This window comes from Lycorma delicatula, chromosome 3 (assembly GCF_047948215.1).
Source record: "Lycorma delicatula isolate Av1 chromosome 3, ASM4794821v1, whole genome shotgun sequence".
Classification (NCBI taxonomy): Eukaryota; Metazoa; Arthropoda; class Insecta; order Hemiptera; family Fulgoridae; genus Lycorma; species Lycorma delicatula.
Window position 1 is genome coordinate 57,768,876 of NC_134457.1, and position 26,395 is coordinate 57,795,270.

At 28.5% G+C, this 26,395-nt stretch overlaps 1 protein-coding gene across 4 annotated transcripts in view; it reads right to left on the reverse strand.

Annotated features, from left to right (window-relative positions):
• Nucleotides 1-26,395, reverse strand: part of Ercc1 (DNA excision repair protein Ercc1) — a 108,200-nt gene that overhangs the window by 64,198 nt on the left and 17,607 nt on the right. The window contains exon 5 of one of the 4 annotated variants that reach the window (XM_075359863.1): nt 17,431-20,243. The exons of 2 other annotated variants lie outside the window; for them this stretch is intronic. In XM_075359863.1, the coding sequence (XP_075215978.1) occupies nt 20,007-20,243 (237 nt within the window). In that variant the 3' untranslated portion in view covers nt 17,431-20,006. Of the gene's footprint in view, nt 1-17,430; nt 20,244-24,222; nt 24,280-26,395 lie in introns of those variants that run through there. One more of the 4 variants, XM_075359867.1, reaches the window with a different exon arrangement.

Here is a 26,395-nt window from a genome sequence, read left to right on the forward strand (position 1 = left end):
TAAAATTATTTTTAAATTACGTCAAATTCCCATCTAACTTCCGTGTCAAACTACTCTATTTCAGAATTAAAAAAATACCAGTAACTATTTTATGAAATTTTAGAGTTTAAAAAATTTATGAATTATCCATCAGCTTCAAGCTTGTATGCTATAATATGAAACCAATTTTGGTAGCGTATGTAAAAAATCAGTTTTTTCCATATCCTACCTTATAGGCAGGATTCCAACCCAAGAACTTCTGGATAAAATGTAAGATGCTACCACACTACCACGGAGGTCAGTAAGAGCTATTTAGTTAAATAATTTAAAGTAAAAATGATGAAATTTAAAACTTCATAAAATGTAATTGAAAGATATACAAACTCATATCAAATGAAAAAAAGAGGTTAATAAAAATAATACATATATAATTGCATTAATTGTTTGTACTATGCTCGGTTTTCCCGCACATTTAAATAATTATTTAATGTACGCTTTACTCATGCAAATTAATTTGTTTGCCGTCGACTAAGTTCATCGTATTTTCTTTTAGGACTCTTGCTTTGGACTAATAATAATTGTATATATATTTTTTAATACATAAATATTATAATTATGTGCGAATATTTGGTTCAATAACTTATAAACAACCTCATAAATTCAAAAATCATAATGCTGTAAACTTTCATTAGTATACAATAAAATATTATTTACATAGCTACCTTTATTTACGAAGGCGACAAGACATGCATAAAACATTCATGTTATTAAACAGGCGTCACTCCTTAAATGTTTAAAACATATCTGACAGCCTAAAATTATCAATCCTTTCTTTCTTTTTCCTGTTTAGCCTCCAGTAATTACCTCTCAGATAATACTTCAGGGGATGATATGTATGAATGTAAATGAAAAGTGCAGTCTTGTACAGTATCAGTTCGACCATTCCTGAGATGTGTGGTTAATTGATACCCAACCACCAAATAACACCGGTATCCACGATCTAGTATTCAAATCCGTGTAAAAATAACTGACTTAAAGGACTTGAATGCTGGAACACTCGACTTCAAATCAGCTGATTTGAAATTATCAATCCATAACTAACTTAATTTTTTTCATTTATTATTATTTAATTTCTGAGAAGTCTAATGATTTTTAAATGTGTATATATATGACAATAAAAATTCCATTTATTTTAATAATAATAAAAATCGATTCCAACACGATGGATAGTTTGCAGGTTAACATCAGCTATCTTACGTTCTTTCCGACATTTTATTCGTGATTTTCCCAATAATGCATAAAATTTAATGGTTTTTTTTCTGTTTTAATATTCTCCTAAAGTAATTTAAAATAGGAAGAAGGTTGAAAAGTGAGGTTAACTGGGCTAACCATCACTGGTAATCACCTTAAAAAAGAATTGTTTTTTAAAAAAAAGGGCTAATATCAATGAACAAATACAAATTTTGGGTTTGATTAACTTGCAAATAGATTGTTTCTGTCATTTTTCTATTAAAAACAGGTTTTTAGCAACAACAAACGACTTATAAACATACGGATATGTTATTGCACCAGTTAAAGCAGAGAGTTTGTTTTTCAGCATTTATTTATATGTTCATTACTATTTTAAATAAATATAAAACTGAAATTTTTTAGATAAAATTACGGGTTTTTAAAAAACTGACGACTAAAAGTAAAAAAATTACATCTTTATTCTTTAAATTTTGATTCTTTCTTAAGTTGATTACAAATTAAGATAAGTTATTCAAAAATAACTTAAAATATCAAAACAAATTTACGATTATTTTGTAAGTTCATCCCCTGTATCTTAAAAGGATTCATAAAAGCGAAGTTTAATCATCGATTCAAAAATGTCTTCCAAATTTTACATTTTTTCTTGCTAATTCTATATTAAAAACGGATCCAAAGAAATAAAATAATTACCTAAATAGAGATAATCAAGATATTTTTTTCGGTAAGTAATGGAAGATAATAAAATCTTATAGTGTCGAGAAACCACTACACTATTTCTTGAACTATATAATATTTAATAATTTTTTGGAGAATATTCAAAGTCACGGGTGTGTATATTTTTCCATTAATGAGCATTACATTTTTGAGGTATTCAGTTTACAGCTAACCGAGTAGATGTAAACACCGAATATATGTTTATTGTACAGATGGGCTGTAACACAGACATTTTGAATAACTAGATAAGTCACTAAATAAATACTGAAGAAAAAAACAAAAACAAAAAAATAAGACGAAATATCTCATTTGAGACCAGGAAATGTCTTTAGTGCAAGAAGAAAAGAGTAAATTATTCTAGGAAATCATCTTAACGTTTTAAATCCGTTACTTAAAGAAAATAATTATAATTAAAAATTAAATAACATTTTTTAGTAAAAGTAGGACTTAATTCGACCCTTTCGTAGGTTTTTTTATTCAAGCTACAATTTTTTTATTATTATTCTTTACCAAAAGAACAAATTCTGATATTAATTTTTATGAATAAAAAAATATTTATTCATCGATTTTTTAACGAAAAATTATATTGACTCAACTGAAAGTTTAAAGTTTTTTGTCGTTTAAAAGGTTGGTTGGATTGTCCAGTGTAGTGACAAATAGTCTGATTTTAATATTCAGAGTATTTTCACGGGGAAGATTAAAGAAAAGTAGTAGGAAAACATAAGTAACTTAGAATAATTATTCGGTAAAACATAAGCGTATCTCTACAATTCCAGACAGTCTTAAATTAAATTCTATAGCAGATAGTTCACACCATTTTTCTACGTTCCTTTAATCATTTTAATCAAGCTGAAGGTTTATCCTCATTGTTTTATTTTTTTTGCGAGCGACTTTTTTTCAGCATTTATTTATATGTCCATTCCTATTTCAAATAAAAATAAAACTAAAAATGTTCATATAAAATTAAGTTTTTCTAAAAAACTGACTGCTAAAAGTAAAAAAATTACATCTTCAATTCTTTAAATCTTGATTTCAAATTAAAATTTAGTAGTAGTTATTTTTAATCTGGATTCGACTTCAATAAGTTAGAATTTGAGAAGATATTTTCTACTTTTAAGGGTAGTTTTAATTCATCCAGTTTTATTAAAAAGTATCTCATTTAAATTTAGTTTTATTTTTAACTCCAATGAGAAAATTATTTAAAATACTTATTCATTAATATCGTAGTGAATTTTTAAATAAATTTAAAAAAAAGATTCGTTCCATTACACAGCACGATCAAAAGAGAAGATATAAAACAAATGTGATTACGATAAAATACCAGTATTCAAGAACAGATATCACGACGTAGTTTTAAAATTTATACTCTGTCTGCTATACTCTGTAGAAGCTATCTACAGTAAAAGATAACAGATACGATCGAAGCTGTACGATCCACAGTCTTCATGGTGGTTGCTTCTTCAATCGTGTTTAGACTGTAAAACACTGGTTCAACAACGGAACGACTCGAATTCAATAATAAATAAAGCTAAGCTACTGAAAACTTGATATTTTTTTAACAAGGATACGATCGTTCGTATAACAAAGAAGTAATCACATATTTTATACTTTCTCTAAATAAAAATCGTATTATCATAAAATCCTATTAAAATTTAACTTTTATAAAAATAAAATACAAATGACCGATTACAAAAATAGGAAAGGAATATTCTTAAAACTGAGATTATTCTAATATAAAAGGTCCTAAACGATCGAAACTTTATCACCTCTTAATATTTTTAAGAGTTCGATTCGAAATATTCAATGACAGATAAAAAACTGCTTTACAAAACGAGGAAACATTACCATTCATATTAAATAATAGGTAAATCTTAATTATTTTAATGCTGGTCTGTACAGTATAAAAAATATATTTTACACAAAAATTAAGTATTTATAACCTTAATTTAAAAAAAAAGTTACGTAGCTGAATGTCTGTGAATTCAAAATTGGATGTTTTTATAGCGACTCAAAAACGAGCTATAAACCAATTAAAGTTCGGCTCGGATGGTTGCCTCGTACGGAGCAATGCCATCCGCTTTTAGTGGTGCGGATCCGTCGGATCATAATATTTTCAAGAGCCTCTGGGGGGCTCTTGAAGTGCATTAAATTAAAAGTGCATTAAGCAATTAAGTGCATTAAAAAGTAGAAAATGAAAAATATATAAAAAAATATTTAAAACACCACTCTTAAATTAAACGCACTAAAATGTAAAAAATAATTTTAGGACGGTATCTCAGAATGGATTTGACAAGCTTTGATAGCCTGTTGTCAAATCTATTCTGAGATACCGTCCTAAAATTATTTTTTACCTTTTAATGCGTTTAATTAGTGGCGTTTTAAACATTTTTTACAATTTTTTTATTTATTTATGTGACTGTTTTCCTTCATACGATAATGAACTAAACCAAAAAGTAGGTACCGGAATGTACCGATCACTAGCGGAAAATCCCCATTCGTTAGTATCAATTTCTAGAGTTAAATTTCTAATTTAACTTTTGTTATATCAAGTTTCATTATTAAAAAAAAAAAAAAAATTACACTAGAGGTAATCAATTTTGGACACCTAATAATAATCCCATTTTGAGACGCCGCCCGTCAGGCCTAGCTGCGAAGGCGTGCCGTAAGCACGCCCTGCAGTTAGTGTAAATATAAATTCATTCTCGATGATTTCTGAAATATATTTATATTTTTCTGTGTTTTTTTCAATCTGCGCCAAAATGTTTTTAAATCAGCGTCGTTTAAAATCCTTAAACCACAATTAAACAGTATAATAATTTATTTTATTTTTCCTTTTTATAAGTCGATTTTATAATTTTATCTTATTTCATCATTCTGTAAAATTTTCTTTCAAAACAAAATGTAAATTACAAAATAATATTTCATTCAATTTGCAAATTAAAAAATAATGAATTAAAATAAACGTAAATCAGATATCCGAGAATCAGGTATAATTTATGGATATTCAATTATGCTACAAAAACCTAATAAACTAATGAAAAATAAATTTGGTTAGTTGTATCCTATCTTAAAAAAAAAGGAAATAGTATTTAAAACAACAGAAAATAATTACTAATTAAAAATTAAATTATTGTACAAAATCAGTGTATTTATTCTAATGTTCCCATTTATCCGTAAATATTCAAAGGATTAAAATAAATTGGGGAAAATTTTTGAATATGATTACATTTAAAGATGATAATTTCACAAACAATAATAATTATTCTTCTGTCTATACAGGAGTACATAAATCCCACAGTCACAATATCCTGCCCTCACTTTATATACAGAAACTATTAAACAGGATTTCTTTTTCTTGCATATTATTGAATTGAATAGAAATGTTAATCGACACTAAATAATTGCTTTAAAAAATAAGAGATTATACAAAAAATGAATTCTGTGGTACTTACTTATCTTGCACTACAAAAATAAAAATGTTTTTAAAATGTTATTATTTTACAATTACACGGACAAAGATCCTATTAATTACTACAGAGTTTAAGAAAGAAACTTCTAATCAAATTAGATACTAAATCTGCTGTTTAAAAAACGAATGCCATTCAGTATTTACATGCAAAATTAACTCCCCTTCAAACATATTCACATCTTTTTTTACGCACACATTTCTAATGATATTTATAGAAAGAATAATATGGAAAAAACGATATCAGATTTGTCTAAAATATAATTTTTTACTTGTTATTTTTAGTGAGAAAGCTATTCTCTGGATATGTGTGATTTTTTAAAGTCAATTTGGACCTAAATTAAATTTAAGGTAACACCATATAACAATTTTTCTTACACATTTAGGTAAATGCTTATTTTAGTATAGCTTAAATCATTTATACATAACAATAAATGTAGAATTTATACTAAATATCACTTACCGCTAATAAATTAATATATATTATGTTTTTTAATAGAAATTTCTTCTCCTTAGTAAATACTATATTTTTTCAAATTTAGAATTATATTGTTACAAAAAAGTTATTGAACCCTTATTTCCTTTTAAGAACCTCGGAATAGATTTACGAAATAAATTGTTTCTTGTCTCAAAAATTTTTTTAAATGAAATTATATGTGTTTTATTATCAAAAGAACATGAGATATTTTAATCGTGATCACGTGCAAAGTATAACTATCTTACTTGCTTCCCCTCTCACAATCACATCTCTGGCACACACAATATCATTCACTGCCTACCCAAGTAAGCTTAACGACATCTCACTTAGATTAGTTATTAGAAAAAGACACACATCTACACACAAGTATATTACAAGTATCTTGATTGTATTTTTTTACTTCTTCATAATCAAATTAATTTGACAACACTAACATATAATTTAACTATAACAAAAGGACATGATTTTCTATATGTTTTCTTTTTTCTTATGAGTTCATTGAAAGTAAAATTATTTCATATTCAGACTAAAAAAAATATTTAAGATAATTTTTTTTATTAAGTATTGATTTAAATGGAGAAATTTTTACTAAAGTTTAGATTAAAATCAGCTGAAAATCTTAAAATTTGGATAAACAGAAGTAAAGGAAAAATAATGATTATCTGACGATATGATATTTATGATACTTTTGTGCTAAAGTAATACTGAAAATCCAAAAAATCGGCAATATTAGCTAATAAATTACAACAGGGTAAAAAAATAAAAAAAATACTGAATGCTCTTATTAAAAGGGCAGAGTTTAATGTAAAAATAAGCCCACATTAAAATGTAGGATAGGTTTCGAATGGGATTGGAAAACAAAGGTATACGTTACCTCATAAAATCTCTGGTGGTGTGTCCCTTCTACAATTCAGAAATAATGTATCTACATAAAATTCCTAAAATCAATTACTCCCAAAAAGTTTTTATCAAATGTAATTAATAGATATGATTGACATTACATGGCCAAATCTCGTTAACCATGATTAATGAAAAGCTCCTTTCATACGTCTATAGAATTACAAAAATAGCAAAAAGATTTTAAATAATGCGACAATAAATAAATAAATCTTTTATTCTCTTCAGTACATAATAATAAATTATGTAGATCATGTTAGGAACGGGCAAATATGATACTCAACAGATAAAAAAAGAAGCTTAGTATCTGCCTGGATGGAGGGAAACTATGGTAGAAACTTGATTAGAGCAGTATTACAGAATACTCAATTAACAATAACACAAAAAAAATAGATGCAATTAAAATCCATACTAATTTTTAAAAATATATGTATATATATATATATACACATTAAAAATTGTAACCTAATAAGACATTCTAAAATATAATAGTTCTAGTAATTCTACAGAAATGCAGAGATGTTGACTTAGCAATATTCAAAATTATCTCAATTTCACCGATTATTTTAAATAAGATTAATAACAGCTTGTCCTTTATCTTAATGTGAATAAATGAAATCGATATGAAGAATAGTTGACAAAACAACAAAACCGAATGAGTGTGAGTTTTAGGAACTTTGAATAATTTAAAAATAAAGAAATGAAAATTACAAATATATAAATATACATCAATCTTTCTGAATCCCAGCTTCAAATCGGCATATTTATTCATGCCAGTCCTATATGATAAAACTTAGGTCTTCCTATTGAAATTGTGCTGGGCAATTCATTTCTGACAACGTTAAGAGTTCAACAATCTTTCCTTAATTGCATAAAAATTGTGTATAAAATATTTACACCTGTCATTAAATTGGGTGACAAACAAAAATAGTATAATAGGCTGATGGGAGTATGATAATGTTTTGTACATCGTAATGTCAACAACATACAATATTGATTTCGGTTTTTAAAACAGAGTTAATTACTTTTTAGGGGTAATTTGTAATTGATTTTATTTTACTTAGCAAAGAAAGCTATGAATTTTTACAAAAATACATGCCAGAAACTCTAAATAGTGACATTATGAAGTAAGTTATTAGAAGAATGTCTTATTATAAAACTTTGTTTGATTTATAGTTACAAAAATTTATATTTTAAAATATAATTTAAACAAATAATTCTACCAATGTGCGAAAAATACTGCAATGTTTTATAGTAATAATAACTTTAGAGTTAAAATAGGATTTAAAGAAACTTAGGGACGTAAAAAAAAATCTCATCTATGTTCTTCATTTATACCTTAATGAAATACACAGATTTAAATATCTATGTAATACAATATATATTTTTTTAAATAATAAAGGACAAAACAAAAGTGTTAAATAAATTCATGAAAACTATTTGTTTATGAGCACGTGGACATCCAAGAATTAACTGCTAAGCAATTAGTTTGAAAGACGCTATTGAAAACTAGTTTCTTTATTATTTAAATTAGTTTAAGAACACTAACCCTGTCACAGCGAAAAAAAGAGAATAAAAGTGACTAATTTACTTTGCTACTTCCATGTTCTTTTTCACTTCCTTTTTTAGATGTAATAATAATAATAATCATATATTCAGTTCATTTGAGCTTCCTACTCTTAAAATAAGTAGAAAGAAATATGAAATTGTACTACTTAATGAATCAGAGTAAAACGTTTTTTACTAGAATTTATAATCTCAATAACAAATGATTAATAAAACCAATCTACATTTAAAAAGAGATTAATTTCAGAATCAACAATTTCAGCTGAAAAAAAATTTCATCTTTAAAAAATAATAATAATAAAGCCACCATTTCTATTAACTTGTTGGATTATTCTATTAACTAATTAATTTCTTAAATTTCCATAAATTTTCTACACAGATCTGAGGCTATCATATTTTTTAATTTTAAAAATATTTGTTTTAATAAACAATGTCAGTTTTTTACAATACAAAGAGTGGTACATCTGAGTTACATGACTATGTGAATGATTTCTTCATTGCAGGCATGTGACATTGTTGTATACTGAGAAACTATGTAAATAAAAACAATTTACCGATTGAAAATTATATAATAATTGATGTAAAAGTATTAAAATCAAATATATTAACAAAATTTTTATGAATTGTAGACAAATGACAATTATTTTCATAAGATACAAAATAAAATGTTCTTTTCATCCAAATTAACTTAGAAGAAATAAACTTAGCAAGAAATAACTTAGAAAGAAGTAACTTAATAAGAAATAAACTTATCTAAGGTCATAGTTTTCAAATATGTTATAATGCATTGAGACTTGATGCAACATTTCAAAAAGCACTTTCAAATAAAAATTGACTTATAACTTGTTTTTGTATCACAGAGCAAATATGGATAAGTAAAACTCATAAATGTCATTTAACATGATTGATATTAAATGTAGGATAATATCAAAAATTTGTAATAAAATATCTTGTAATCCTTTGTTAGCTATTAAGATAAAAATTAAATATAATTATACATAATATTTAATTTTTAAAAAGAGAAACAGAATTTCTTTAATGGAAGGAATATATAATTTTTTTTGGAATTTGATTTATATTTAAACAGTCTATATTATAAGAGATACATATTGTACAAGAAAAAAAAAAATTATTGTTAATGATTTTTCCTTAAAATTCTAATTATTTAATTCAAACCAAAAAAATAAATTTAACTTAAAATGTCTGTCAAATTGTAAAGAATTTTTTGGAAAGGAGACTGTCCTTTGTCGCACCATCAGTGCACCTGTTGTTTAAAATCCTAATACGGCTGGGGCTGTATTACGGTGATTCATTTGCGAAATTACACAATGAATTTCACAGACAAAAGGGTGTCTGGAGTACCCATCATTAAGGTGTAATGATGAACACATAACCGGTTTAATTAAGGTGTAAGGCACTCATCTTATCTGAGCAAACAAGAACATGTCAACATTTTTAACTAATTATATGTAAGGCCTTATTAATAGCATACAGTTTTGCAATGAAAATACTGGTGATGCTGGGAAGGCCAAACATGTATGTTCTGTTGCCAACCATAAAACTACAATCAACAAAATTAATGTTTCTAGAGCCATATGTATAAACTACAACATCAGGATTCAAGCTATTTATAATATTATAAAATTTGTTTTGTAAGATAACCGGATTTGTATTCTTTTTATTATACTGACAAAGATCAGGGTAGTAATTAATGAGAAAAGGCTGCCAAAGGGGATAATAACATGGATCAACAGTAAGGACTGGAGATAATTGTATATTTAGAGCTGAGAAAAGGCGCTGAGCTCTGATGCCTAGTGAAGCAGTAGATCTTTGCAGTTCCTGGTATCGATTAACATGCCGGACATTGCAGAACACTGCATCAACGGTTGGAAGAGTTGGTTGCATTTTAATCCAAGCCACATAGGAGCATATAATCTGCTTCTACTTATTCCAAAGAGATAGCTCAACACTGTCCATCAGCAGACTTATCACAGGGATTGAGCAAAATGCACCTCTGGCAAGACAGATGAATGAATGAAGGACTGCACAGAGCATCAATAGAGAGGTGGCCTGTGCTGACGAATAAGCTACACAGCCATAGACCAGAGCTACTGAGCTCTGGTCTGTTCCCGCTAGAAGCACAACATGCATATATGATAGGCTCCCCAACGGGTATTAGATAAAACATTCAGCATGTCTAACATTTTTGACATTTTACTTTCAGCTCCTTCAAATGTATTAACAACATTAGTCGCTGACCTAACCACATTCCTAGAAATCTAGCCCACATTCATGCCTCAACCGGTTCACCATGTAAATACAGTTGAGGGTCAACATGTTCCCTCAACCAGGAAAAGCAAATGCACTTTGTTTTTTCCAGGGAAAATGGGTCCTTTAGATTTACACCACGATTCTAAGCAGGTTATTGTGTTTTGAATCAGCCTCTCACCTGGATCTAATGTTCTACATAATTCATAAATAAAAAAAATTATCTACAAATAAGAACACATAACCGGTTTTCTTATGCATTTTGTTATATTGTTTATAGCTACGGCAAAAAAAGTACACTAAGTACACTTCCCTGGTGTACTCCGTTTTCCAATGTGAAACTTTCAGATACCGTCATTATAACTCAAACTCCAAAGAGCCAACTACTGAGAAACCCCCTAATAAATGCAAAAAACAAGATAGACACAGAATTTGTAATGAATTTACTTGATTTTATTAACATCGTTTATTAGATAACAATAAAAAATATGACAGATCCCAAAAGTTGAGTAATGTTTAATAAAATATTTTTCAACTGGTTAGTTAAAGATACTGTATTAATTTGCACCAATTATGATAATTAGCCCACTGGGCTTGTCTAGTGGTTAATTCATCATCGTAAATCAATTGTTTAATAGCTGATTTTCGAAGTCAAAGCTTCTGAGGTTCAAATCCTAGTAAAAGTTGGTTGATTTTATATGGATCTGAATATCAGACAGTGGATGCTGGTGTACTTTGGTGGTTCAGGTTCAATTAACCAGTCTCAGGTATTAAATTAAAAAAAAAAAATAAATCTAAAAACATTTGTCTAAATATAATTCCCACTTCAATAAAACAAGAACATAAAAATTAGCAAAAAACTTTTCTGTTTTTAAGATCTAGGGTTTACAATTTTAGAAAATTGTAGACTTTTTGATAATGCTGTTTATGATGTATAAACACAACAGTTTTTAAAAAAAATATTAAAACCAAAGAAGGTGTAAACATGTATTACAAAAAACATGTATTTCAGTCTTGAGAGGTGGGGTTGTTTTTTGAAAATTATTTATATATGCAAAGTAGATAAAAATTTTCCAAAGGAAATTTTTTCTAAGTGTCTGAAGAAAATTGAAATTTTTTTTACGATATTCCCCAACTCCTGAATAAAAATTTCATAAAAAATTAATACGATCAATGTCCGACAAATAGAAATATTTGAGTCAAAGTTGAAGAAAATTTGTTTGGTCAATCCTGAGATATAAGACTAAAAGCAGTGGAACACACATACATAAACACAAACATTTTTGGTCTTGATCTTAGCTTTGCAAAAAAACGCAATACCCATTTTTGATAAATCTCCATATTTCCCCCTTTAATAAGGCTTCTCTAGCTCTATTTGCCAGGAAAATAATATATATTGTAATTCTTTTGGAGCTTAGTAAATCAAATTAATTTATAGTCATAACAACACCTATTTTGGTAATATTTTTAAAAATCTGACCACTAAAGGGAGAATCATATCTATATTTATGGACATAATAAAGTGGAGTAGAATACTTTGTTGTCAAAGTCACATCTAAATTTAAGTGGAGCAAAGCAAAGATCATTAGTACTGGATGATACTGAACACTCATCCTTATTCTCTTTTTTTCAAGTATTATTATAAATAAAAAGATTGAAGGATGCTGTAAGAAATGGAAAATAATTTTTTGATTATGTTGCACAAAAAATTACAATTATACAATTATTAAAAATCATATACAAACACAGCAAAATTCCAAGCCTAATATTTACTTATCAATTAAAATAACTGAATCCATCGCTTTATCAACAATCAGGTATTGCATTACTATCTTTATAAGCAAAACCAAATAGACAAGATGGCAGGTTCAATAAAATGCACCCATGCGCACATATATTATATTCCTTTTTTTTAGAATATACTCCTTTATATGTAGGTCATCCAATTATTAAATACACAAACTGATTGATCAAGGTTTTTTTTTTTTTTTTTTGTCTTCAGTCATTTGACTGGTTTGATGCAGCTCTCCAAGATTCCCTATCTAGTGCTAGTCGTTTCATTTCAGTATACCCTCTACATCCTACATCCCCAACAATTTGTTTTACATACTCCAAACGTGGCCTGCCTACACAATTTTTCCCTTCTACCTGTCCTTCCAATATTAAAGCGACTATTCCAGGATGCCTTAGTATGTGGCCTATAAGTCTGTTTCTTCTTTTAACTATATTTTTCCAAATGCTACTTTCTTCATCTATTTGCCGCAATACCTCTTCATTTGTCACTTTATCCACCCATCTGATTTTTAACATTCTCCTATAGCACCACATTTCAAAAGCTTCTAATCTTTTCTTCTCAGATACTCCGATTGTCCAAGTTTCACTTCCATATAAAGCGACACTCCAAACATACACTTTCAAAAATCTTTTCCTGACATTTAAATTCATTTTTGATGTAAACAAATTATATTTCTTACTGAAGGCTCGTTTAGCTTGTGCTATTCGGCATTTTATATCGCTCCTGCTTCGTCCATCTTTAGTAATTTTACTTCCCAAATAACAAAATTCTTCTACCTCCATAATCTTTTCTCCTCCTATTTTCACATTCAGTGGTCCATCTTTGTTATTTCTACTACATTTCATTACTTTTGTTTTGTTCTTGTTTATTTTCATGCGATAGTTTTTGCGTAGGACTTCATCTATGCCGTTCATTGTTTCTTCTAAATCCTTTTTACTCTCGGCTAGAATTACTATATCATCAGCAAATCGTAGCATCTTTATCTTTTCACCTTGTACTGTTACTCCGAATCTAAATTGTTCTTTAACATCATTAACTGCTAGTTCCATGTAAAGATTAAAAAGTAACGGCGATAGGGAACATCCTTGTCGGACTCCCTTTCTTATTAGGGCTTCTTTCTTATGTTCTTCAATTGTTATATGTTGCTGTTTGGTTCCTGTACATGTTAGCAATTGTTCTTCTATCTCTGTATTTGAACCCTAATTTTTTAAAATGCTGAACATTTTATTCCAGTCTACGTTATCGAAAGCCTTTTCTAGGTCTATAAACGCCAAGTATGTTGGTTTGTTTTTCTTTAATCTTCCTTCTACTATTAATCTGACCCCTAAAATTGCTTCCCTTGTCCCTATACTTTTCCTGAAACCAAATTGGTCTTCTCCTAACACTTCTTCCACTCTCCTCTCAATTCTTCTGTATAAAATTCTAGTTAAGATTTTTGATGCATGACTAGTTAAACTAATTGTTCTGTATTCTTCACATTTATCTGCCCCTGCTTTCTTTGGTATCATAACTATAACACTTTTTTTGAAGTCTGATGGAAATTCCCCATTTTCATAAATATTACACACCAGTTTGTATAATCTATCAATCGCTTCCTCACCTGCACTGCGCAGTAATTCTACAGGTATTCCGTCTATTCCAGGAGCCTTTCTGCCATTTAAATCTTTTAATGCTCTCTTAAATTCAGATCTCAGTATTGTTTCTCCCATTTCATCCTCCTCAACTTCCTCTTCTTCCTCTATAACACCATTTTCTAATTCATTTCCTCCGTATAACTCTTCAATATATTCCACCCATCTATCGACTTTACCTTTCGTATTATATATTGGTGTACCATCTTTGTTTAACACATTATTACATTTTAATTTATGTACCCCAAAATTTTCCTTAACTTTCCTGTATGCTCCGTCTATTTTACCAATGTTCATTTCTCTTTCCACTTCTGAACACTTTTCTTTAATCCACTCTTCTTTCACCAGTTTGCACTTCCTGTTTATAGCATTTCTTAATTGCCGATAGTTCCTTTTACTTTCTTCATCACTAGCATTCTTATATTTTCTACGTTCATCCATCAGCTGCAATATATCATCTGAAACCCAAGGTTTTCTACCAGTTCTCTTTATTCCGCCTAAGTTTGCTTCTGCTGATTTAAGAATTTCCTTTTTAACATTCTCCCATTCTTCTTCTACATTTTCTACCTTATCTTTTTTACTCAGACCTCTTGCGATGTCCTCCTCAAAAATCTTCTTTACCTCCTCTTCCTCAAGCTTCTCTAAATTCCACCGATTCATCTGACACCTTTTCTTCAGGTTTTTAAACCTGAAGAAGGTTTAAAGGATTTAAACCTAAATCAAGGTTTTAAGTTGGTAGTATTATTAGCTAAGATATATTTTGTCACCTGACTGCGTAAAAATTAACTCATTTTATACTGTTTGAGAAGTATTGCTTTTTCAATAATTCTTTTCTTTAATGCGAACTACATAGGAGCAGATCATTTGGTTTCATCTATTTCAAAGAGATGGCTCACCACTGTCCACTAGTAGATTTACCATGGGGCTTGAGCGAAATGCACTTGTAACAACATGGATAATAAATGATGGACTGCATTGAACATGTTTAGAGCAATAGCTTGTAAGGATGAATAAACCATGTAACTATAGTCTAAGCGGGAATGGACAGAGCTAGGTAGAAGCACAACATGCATACTCGACCAGTTCCCCAATGAGCATTAGATAAAACTCTTAGTATGTCTAGCATTTTTAGACGTTTTGTCTTCTGCTCCTTTGAATGTGTTACCATTAGTAGTTGGTCAAACCAGAATTCCAAAAATCTAACTCGCATGATGGTTCTTGATGTAAAAACAGTTGAGGGACAACAGGTACCCTCAAGAGTGAAAAGTAAATGCATTTAGTTTTCTCAAGAGAAAAAGTGAATCTAATCATTTAGTAAGTGATTATCTATATTGGAGTAAACTCATTCGTACAGCATTTTTTAAATAAAAGTGAATTTTTAGGCACTCCTTTTCTAAATTCTTCTTATGTTCTGTGATCAGGACAATCACTTTGTGAAGCTGAAAACAAGGAATATGAATTTGAGAGCCAATGAACTTTTGTGAGCCTGTTTATTTCTAAAACGACTATATAAATGAAAACTAAAAATTACACTTGCCAGAGAAAAATGACAACATATGCAGTGGTTCATATTGTCCTGAAATTACAGCAAAAGGAATTATTCAAGATCATCTTTTCTAAGTTAATCAAATTAGTCATCTTACAAGTAAACATTTGATATGTTGTGAGAATTCCAGTGAGTATTATTTCATTAGACAATGGTCCAATATATATATATATATTTATTTTATTTTATTAGATCAACCAAAGTACAGAATAAATAAATGAAGTAGGATGACTTACCTTATTCCACTATATTTGCAGGAGCACTTTTGCGATTTGCTCGTATCATCAGTTGCATTACATATTCATATATTCATTTCAAAGTACATTGCAAACCTCATAAAATATAATGCACATTGTCCATTTTACTGAACTTACTTTACTCCTTGAGTAACATACATAATTGCTTTACTTAAAATTATTTTTATTTGAATTTTAATCTGATTTTATGCCTTGATGTCATATTTTTACATATGTAAAAATTTTTACAATTTAATTTTGTTTTAACTGAATAAAAGTTTAAATTCTTAAAATAAATGCATGATATGTTATTATATTTTATGAGGTTTGCAATGTAATTTGAGATGAATATGTAATGCAGCTGATGATGTGAGTAAATTATGAAAGTGCTCCTACATATATAGTGGAATAAGGTAAGTCATCCTACTTTATTTATTTATTCTGTACTTTGGTTGATCTAATAAAATAAATATATTTGTATATAGTAGAAGGATTCTTAAAAGAATTGATTTTTAAAAAAAATATGTATATAAATTTATATTAAAAACATTAAAACGCATTCAACTTTCTAAAGAATAGAGAACAAACATTCTCTCTGAAACAAATTCAGTTAAAAACTGATTCTACTATTATAGTTTTACTACACCCTATAATACTAACAGAAGTTTGATATCTGATTAGTCTTCCAGTATTGCACAGGAAACAGTAAAAAATAATAATAAAATAATAAATAATCAAACATGACAGAGAGAGAATGATTGTTTTCAACTTTTTTTTAACTGATTTTAACTCTTTTTTTTTTATTTAATTACAAAACTTACTGGCTGTTATCTGTTGAAGTGTTCACTATGAAATTTTCAACAACAGTAAAATAAAAATAAAACAATGATTAAAGTAATTTAAAACCTTATTTTACTGCTAAGAAGCATGTTGATAAAATAATATTATCAGTCAAAATATTTGTTAAAACTTTGCTTCTTAATATGGAATTATTATCAGTAAATACATTGTAGTCCTGGAAAAGCAGAAAAGAAAATTATATTTATTAAAAAGAAAAAAATTAGGAATAAGGAATCATGACATTCTAAATGCTGTAAAAAATAGACCAGACTAGTTAAAAAAAATCATGGACCATCAAAAATATAAACAACTATGAATTTTTCTATAGCAGCAATATAAATGCTCATAAATAAATATTATAATTTGTTTCCAAAACAATGTTTTAATGAAATCTTTAGTTAAGAAGGAAAAATAAATGCTGGCATTGACTTGAATATATCAAGTTATTATATATCATTATATTATATTATTATATCATAATATATCATTATTTGATAAAATTACTACTGAATTGTAATTTAGGAAAGCGAAGATGATCTGAAATATTTCAACAGAAGATTAACATTTTCAGATGGCTTTCTTCTACAGAATGTGTTTCTTGAAATATTCCAGATGAAGTAAAACTTTGGATATGATTGGATGCAGATCATTATCTAGCAAAGACAACCAATATTACTTGATAACTTACACAAAAAATAATAACTTTATACCAACAAACAGATATTTGTGGATATAAACTAATGTTGAAATCACGAAAGAAAAATTAAAATTTTTAAATATTTAATTAAAATCCATACAAACAAAAAATTTATACAAACAAACTTTTAATCTCTATATCACAGTCCATATTTCAAATTGCTAAAAAATATAATTTTACTACTCTACCAGAAGAAAAAAAAAAAACAATAATAGTTCCTATACAAGAAAGCTCAAATGGTACAGTCAACAAATTTTTTTTTAATAAGAACCTGCTAACAGTTAACACAGAAAATGAGAATGAAAACAGTACATGAAAATTAACTTAGAAAAAAAAAACAACATTAGTTACTTAATATACAATATACCGTAAATATAGTTATAATATAAATTACACTGTAAATGTTACACTTACTGCAGTAACACAAATTAGTAAACATTATCATGTTTACTGAAAATAGAGATAAGTACATGAATGAAAACTGGAAGTTCCCAGAATATTAATGGCAGAGGTAATAATAAAGTCCCATCCTGTGCTGCTAACTATCAATAACTTTAACTACTAACAAAAACCTGTGCTATCTGTAGAAGCACGAGATAAAACCACACTTTCTTATATATCTATTTGCCACTCAACTTGACAACCTCTCCCTAACTTGTATTTTGCATTAAATACTGATTTTGTGATTATACAAATTACACTAATACGAGAGACTGTAAAAAATATAAATGAAATTAGAATTGTATTTATTATTATTCAAAATATTATATTTTTTATTAGTTAGAATGGATGGATTTGAATTTATTTTTATTGGGTTTGCTTTTGATCAGAGTGAATATAAGTATTCATTTATTTTAATATGTTCATAATATAGTTTAACTTAACAACTATAAATGTAAATATGACTAGACTATAAAGGATCAAAAGGATTCCAGGAGTTAAGCGTCTTTTTATATTCTCTTTGTGCAGCCAGGAAAGATAGCTTCTGCTTGGTACAGATTTTGAGAATTGCCTTCTCTTCTTTAAAAATTGAGCAATCTCATGAATGAGCTGAATGCATTCCCCTACATTTTTCTTCCTCCTGGTTGTTAGTTTCCACTGTGCTCTTCTATGGCACATCAAGTGCAAATTAGTTTTTGAACAAGATGTTGCAGTGTGGCCACAATCTTGACATTTGAAACACTGTCGTGGGGACAACCCTGTTAAACTTAATTTGCACTTAGCAAAGGAACTTGTATTCTTTTATTTTTCCTTTATTACATTTCTTTTATTTATTTCTTAAACTGGTTTATTAAAATATATTTTAATCATTATTCACATTTAATATTCCACAAACATTTTCAAGAATGACCATTATAAAAATTCAATTAACTTTTGTACTTTCTATTTTTTATTCATTATTGAAATAGGAAAAAAACATCTTTGCTACTCTATATTAAGGCATTATGGTGTACTAATTTTAGATTAAATAAAATCAAAGCTGTTGCTATTTTTTTTTTTAACAGTTATTATTTATTAATAATTATTATTATTAATTAATAAAGAAATTTAATGTAAATATATGGTGAATATAGTTATTGGAAATCTTCATTTTAAAGTTGTTCCGGGAAGTCCAATGTTCTATAATATAAAATTATTTGTTTCATAAACATCTATTTAAATGAGAAGCCTGAGTATGTATAAGTAGTCCCAGTGGTTGCCAGAAACAAGACTCAACCTCTCTTGACTCAAGATTAATTTTAAAGTTGTTCCGGAAAGTCCAACGTTCTACAATTAATATTAAATTATTTGTTTCAAAAACATCTATTTAAATCAGAAGCTCAAATATGTATAAGCCCCAGCGGTTGCCAGGAACAAAACTCAATCTTCTTTTAACTCAAGATTCATGATTCTCATTCTAAGTTAGTCAGTTAGTCAGACAGCCAGTTACTATGGACGGGAAGTAGTGAATGTATTTGAGGCCATCCAAGGATTGTCTACCTGCTTTTTTTTATTATTATTGAAAAGTTCATTTCACAAATATAATTTCAATGGTAATATTACCACATTGTTGAGGGCAGAACTATCCGCTCAACCACCACAGGCTAGCTAGCAACCTCTTATTCTTTCATCAATCTACCTTTTTAAATTTCAAACTTATAAGGTTTTTTTGTATTCCATATTTAAGATCACACTTTAACTTCTTTTATTTATAATTATTTACATTAATTAACTTATAGTATTTAATATTATAAGTATAATATTATGATATATTTAATATAAGTATATAATATTTAATTATAAGTATGATATTTAATATCATTAGCATAACAATCTCTTTTTTAATTAAAAATTTTACCTTGAAACTCATCAATAATATTTTAATAACATTAATATTTTTATTTGTAAGTGAAATTTAATAATATTTAATATTTCATAAATTACAATATAAGAAAATATATATAAGATACACACACATACACTACCAAATTAACTAAGTAACATTGTCCAGTAAAACTTAACTAAAAATATAGTAAGAATAAACCATACTTTGGAATAGACTACAGTTTCATCAATATCAGCTCAAAACAATCAACATGGTATGTCTGATACCAACACAACATTTTATTTTACCTAGTGTAAATGGTTCTCTTACTTAAATTTTATGATTTTAAAAACTTAGCAATTCCAGTACGAGGTCTGATTGTCTGACCAGATTTAAGAAAGGGTTGATGAAGGGCTTTGTAAAGCTTAGATGCCTTGTGCGCACCAAAACCAGGGCATAAGGCTAAAGAATTCTCCGGGGCACGAATTATATTCTTTAAAGAGCCAAATGTTGAAAGAAGATTGGTTGCATCTGTTTTATTAACAGATCTAACACTGGTCAAAGCATTTACCAACTGAAATTAAAAAGAGAAATAATTATTAGTTGCATCACACACATTAATAATAGTTTAAAAAAAGTTTTAACTAAAAAAAAAATTAAAACAGGATTTAGAAAACCAGCTAAATATGAAAAAAATAAACCTTTTAATTGTTTAAATCTCAACTTTTTGAGATTGATGTCAAATTAAAAACAAACCTTCACCTACATACTACCTTCTTTCATGTGGGATCTCCCACAGAGTTAAAACCTTAATAAGCATTTTTTTTTTTAAATTTTAACCATTCTTTTTAAGCATTTTACTTTAATTTTAAATAGATAAGATTACAAAAACCCATACGTACAGAAAAAAAACTGTTTCTAAGAAATCTGCTTCTTGATAAAATAAATAAAGGAATGTGTTAAGTAATAATTTCCAAGCAAGAGGTAACATTTTTCTGCAGGGTTGGAAATAGGATAATTTTTTCTATGAAGTTTTCCAATTAATTTTCTTGATTCTTTGTATGAGAATATTCTGAAAAACAGTATGAAATGCTGTATATATCATTGAACTATAAAAATTGAATACAAAGGAAAGATGAAAAACTCTTCAAATCCTCAACAATATAGATTTATGCCATCTTTTGTTATTGGTCTAAAAAATTTACAACCAGAACCACCATAGAAAAAAAATAATCCTTAAAATAAGTCCATTTAGTCAAGCATATGGTTTAAAAAATCATACTGGTTGAAGTGAGAACCTTCTTTTCTGAAGCGAGTAAAAAAAAAATTGAAGGATCAGTAATATTAATTTATTTGGTATACCATTTGCTGATATTACAATATCATATTTTAAAACAATGTACTGACTTTTGAAACAATTCAATATGACTTCTTAACTTTTATACTTATAATAATGTATGTTAGCCCTCATCCACCCGCAGCACAAAAATTCAGAAAATAACAGACCCTAACAACTACAGGGGAATCTCACTCCTAGACTCAACATATAAAATTCTTTCAAGAATCATCCTCAACAGGATCACATTTGCACAGGTGATAACGTTTGTAAACTTCAAGAAAGCATATGATTGCATCCACGATGAATTCCTACTAAAAATTCGATGACACCTTGTACTACATCCCAAATTAATAAATGTGATAAAACTGACCCTCACAGCCAAAAGTGAAATTCAGAGGTAAACACTCAGAACAATCTGAGATCAAAACAGGACTGCACGATGGACTCTCACCGCTACTATTCAACTGCACTCTAGAAATTATAATGAAGAATGGCTCTAAAAATGCCCCTCAAAAATAAAAAATAGGCCAAAAAATCAAAGCTAATTATGCTGGTTTTGCCAATGACTTGGCATTGATAGCAAACAACATCAATGAAGCTAAAACAAAGATATCAGAAATTAAAAACATTGCAGAAAAAATTGGCCTCAAAATAACGACAGAAATTATACTCCCAAAACCAACACAATTAAAAGAAGTAAAAATAAACAATAATAACGTCTAAATAGTAACCCAATTTAAATACCTAGGAGAAATAATAACAAACAACCAAACTGAAAAAAACCTTAATCCAAACAAGAACAAAATAGTTAAAGCACAAAAATTAACCTGGTACACCTACAGTAAAAAATGCCTATCCATAAATGCAAAAATAAAACACTACAATACAGTTATAAAACCAGAAGCCACATATGTAGCAGAAACACTCTTCAAACTGAATGAACACTCAAAGACCGACAGACTCCAGAAAATAGAAAGAAAAAGTGGAAAACCTACATTGGCAGTGGTGGATCATCCCAATGAAGTTGTGTACAAAGAGTTTGAACCTGTCACTGACACCATGCGTAAGAGGAGACTAGGATTCTTTGAACACATGATGATGATGATGATGATGATGCAAGATTTAAGACTTCTAAAACAGCTGGTACAGTACAATCTCAACTTGAAAAACACCAAGATAGGATGGCGATGGATCAAAGAAATAAGAGAGGATCTGAAGGAAATTGGCCTTACACCAGAAGACATCTGGACAACAGAAAATTAAATGAAAAAAATCAAGGACAAAAACACTTGCTTCACAGTCACAAAAAAGAAATTCACAACACAAACATTTTCAAAACCAGAAAAGGTATGGAGATTGGAATGTATGAAAAAGTACTGCGAGAACCGCAAGGTCTGAACAGTTGCTTCAAAAAGACTTGGATTTTGGACTGACTAAAGTGATCATAAATGATGAAAAAAATAATTATGAACTAGCTCTACATCTTAAATTTATGTTTCAGGATGCTCATTTCAGTGATTTTCCAAGAATAAATGAACTATGTCATGACTTAATTCTATTCATAAAACTATTTAAAAACCAACTTTTCATTAATAAAAAGCAAAGATAAAACAGAATTGCACCAGGTCATAACAAAAATAGCTGAAGAGACAGATATAATTACATGAAGTAATAAAAAATATGAAATTAGGTAGGAATGTAGATGGTTCCACATGAATACAAAACTAATGGATTCAATAAGACAAAATAAAATTAAAAAAAAAAATAGTGAAAAAAAGGAGTGTTTACAAATGATTAAAATAGTAATGAATGTTAGGGGGTTGATGAAGAAACTGCACGAGAGAAATTTTTCAAATAAACATATTTTCTAACAATAAAAAAAAATAGTCCTTTGCAAATCACCTAAAAACTAATGGTTCTAGAACACCTGAAATGTTCAGGTAGTAAAATCATTGAAAATATAAGGAGATATAAAATAAACATAAAATACCAATTATCAATGTGCATCAAAGTTAGATGATATATTTTGTTGCATTTGAATAAGTTAATTTCATGCTATCAGCATTTATTCCTGGTAAATTTACAGACCTATGCAAGATATCACAAGCATTTTAGATAATAGTCCCTGTTTATCACTAACATATCCGGCTTATGCTGAATAATAATTTACACACAAGAAAGGATTATGGCTGGTGAAATAAGAACATATCATTTTGTATTTAAAGTAAGCTAATTACTTATAAAATCATTTCACAAAACATTTTGCATTGTACTGTAGAACTGTAGTACTGTAGTTATGTGTAGAAAAATTTTGATAAATAGTCTGATCTTAAAATAACCACAGCAAGGAAAACTGGTTTTGTAAAAATCAAAAGAGTACAGTAAATCTTTCTTTTGGTATATCTATCTCAAGCAGGAAAACTATACCGAAAATATCTCATTTTTTTAACCTTACACTGCTTTGATCCATTTAATCAACCACATTTTTTCCTAATTGAAAAATTATTCAAGATTTTTTTAAATTTTGGTGTTTTAAAAAAAAATAAAACCTATTTTATATACATGTGTGTATAAAAAGTTCTCGGACTAATTCTGTAGAACCAACAGATGACAGCACAGGGTTGGGTGAGCAGTAAGCCTAACCTCTACACCTTATAATGCAGTGCGTAAAGTGTCATAGCTGTGTTTACAATAAAAGCTGTTAAACTGGTGTTTTTGTGATTAATTGTATATGATAAATCTGCAACTATGCATGGATAAGAATTTGGAACTAAGAGTGAACATGAAATTTTATGTTAAGCTAGGAAAACTGGCTACAAAAACATTCAATTTGCTTTTGAAAGTTTATGGGGATGAGGCAATGGGTCACACACACACACACACACACACACACACACAATATTTTAATTGGAACACATGTTCAAAAGCAGAAGAATGTCGCTGGAGGATGATGTGCAATTCTGAAGACCTTCCAGTAGCAGTGCTCCTGAAAATGTTATAAACATTTATTGAGAATTTGTCCCCCCTGTGCCAGACTATCAATAGAAATTTTTTTTGTCAAGTTCTTAGATGTTTGAAAGAGTACATTCAGTGAAAGTAACCGGATTTGTGGCATGCAAAGAACACTGGATTCTTCATGATGACAACGCACCTGTCACTGAATACTCATTGTTAGTAAGTTTCTTGTAAAGTACACATTATTACTTCTCCACCTGCCTTATTTACTGAATTAGCACCTGTGAATTTCTTCCTTTTCCAGGTGAAGATGAATCTGAAAGGTAATCAAAGGTAATCACCATTGCCGAGATCCAGTGCAAATCAGAGGTTATTCTCAACACGCTTACAAAAGCTGATGTGAAAGCTGCATTCATTCTGATGACTTCATTCCAGAGGTTGATTGGACCAGTGCGTTACTGCACAAGGTGACTATTTCAAAGAAGATGAAAAGCTAAAATAAAGTACTTTTCCTTAAATAGAGCTTCTTTAAGAACTTACTGATATATGTGTGTGTAAATATATATATATATATATATTTTTTTTTTGAAAATTCATTAACATAATGACCACTGTGGTAAATTAAATTTAATATTAAAAGAAACTTAACTAACAAAAACCAGTAAACAAGTTAAACTTACCAAATTAATACCAAGAATCGATTTTCACAGGATCATACATCTTCAATTGGTATTTAATTCTATATTTACATTAAAATCAAGTATTTTTATAAACAAAAAAAATTTGAATACAAACTGTTTTTTAAAAAAAACAATTGAATTGTATGTGTGTGTGTGTGTGTGTGTGTGTGTGTGTGTGTGTTATCTATACTATTATATAAAGAGGAAGGGGTTTTGTTTGTTGTGGATAAACAAAAAAATACCTGATCAATCACAACCAAATTTTTACCCATGTTTCCTGGCATAACTGAGAAGGTTTATAGATATATTTCATCTCAAAAAAAAAAAAAAAAAACATTAAAAACAACAAAAAAAAACCACGTTAAACAGATAATGCTTCACTACCTCCATACATAGTACGTTGACTCTCCACTAGGTGGCAGACATGTTGCGCTAAATTCAGTCTACTTAATCAAAAGAGCATAAACTGCCGATAATTATTAATTATTGAATATCAAACAATTTTAATTTATTTCTTTGGTATAAGCGCAGTGGTTAGGTTAATGCAGTTGCATTCGATTTCTCAGGGAATATGAGATATTTGTTTGGCGATAGATAATAAATATTACTAGTTATTATTATTAGTTATTACTAGTTAAATATTATTATTTACCTATCTATTTTGGCAGTATTTTTTGAGTGATAGATTATTCAAATTTATAAAATTAAATAAAATAATCTGTAAATTAATTGACAACGGACTGCTTCTAGCGAGAGAGAGTCATGGGGGAGCCATGTGCAACGGCTCTCTCACGCTAAATAAAGAATCCTTTTTTTTCTGCTTAATATTAACTAATAATCACTTTCTTTAATTAATAAAATTAATAAATAATAAGTAAATAAAAATGCACCTATAAAATATAAATTAAAATAATCTACGCTAAGAAATGAAATAATCTGTAAATTAATTGATAACGGACTGCTTCTAGCATTAGGAGAGAGTCATGGAGGAGCGGTGAGCAATGGCTCTCTCACACTAAGTAAAGAATCATTTTTTTTTACTGCTAAATATTAACTAATAATCCCTTTATTTTATTAATAAATAATAATAAGTAAATAAAAATATAAATAAAAATAATATATGCTTAGAAATTAAATTAAAGAATCTGTAAATTAATTGACAGTGGACTGCTTCTAGCGGAAGAAAGCATAAAGAAAAGCTTGCTTTTAGCTTGGAAGGAGCCATGTGGAGCCACTCGGCAATGCACCACCATTGGTCCGCTCTATGCCAATAGCAGCTAAAATAAAAATGTGAGCACAAATGACAAACAAACACTAACACAATCATTTTTTATAGAAAACAATTTCAGGGTTTTTGTTCAGCAATAAATATTTTATTATTCAAATTTACTTATTTATCTATCTATTTTGGCGGTACTTGTTGAGTACATTTTTTCTAAAATCATGCCGAGACGGAAGAGACATAGTATTGGTAGAAAATCTACAGATGTGAGGCGTATGTCTATACCGTATTTACTTGAGACTATAGAAGAGTGGAGGATGTTTTACAATGCTATACAATACAGGAAAGCCACTTTAAAATTCAGATCTACTTTTGAATATGATCCTCATTTGGATTAAATTAATAGTAATGATTTACAAATTAGTGCAATGATTAAAATATGCAATCATTGTTTTGCAAAAAAATGGAAAGATGAAGCACCTGACGTATGTTGTTCTGGTAGGAAAGTTGCACTTCCTACACTGAATGAG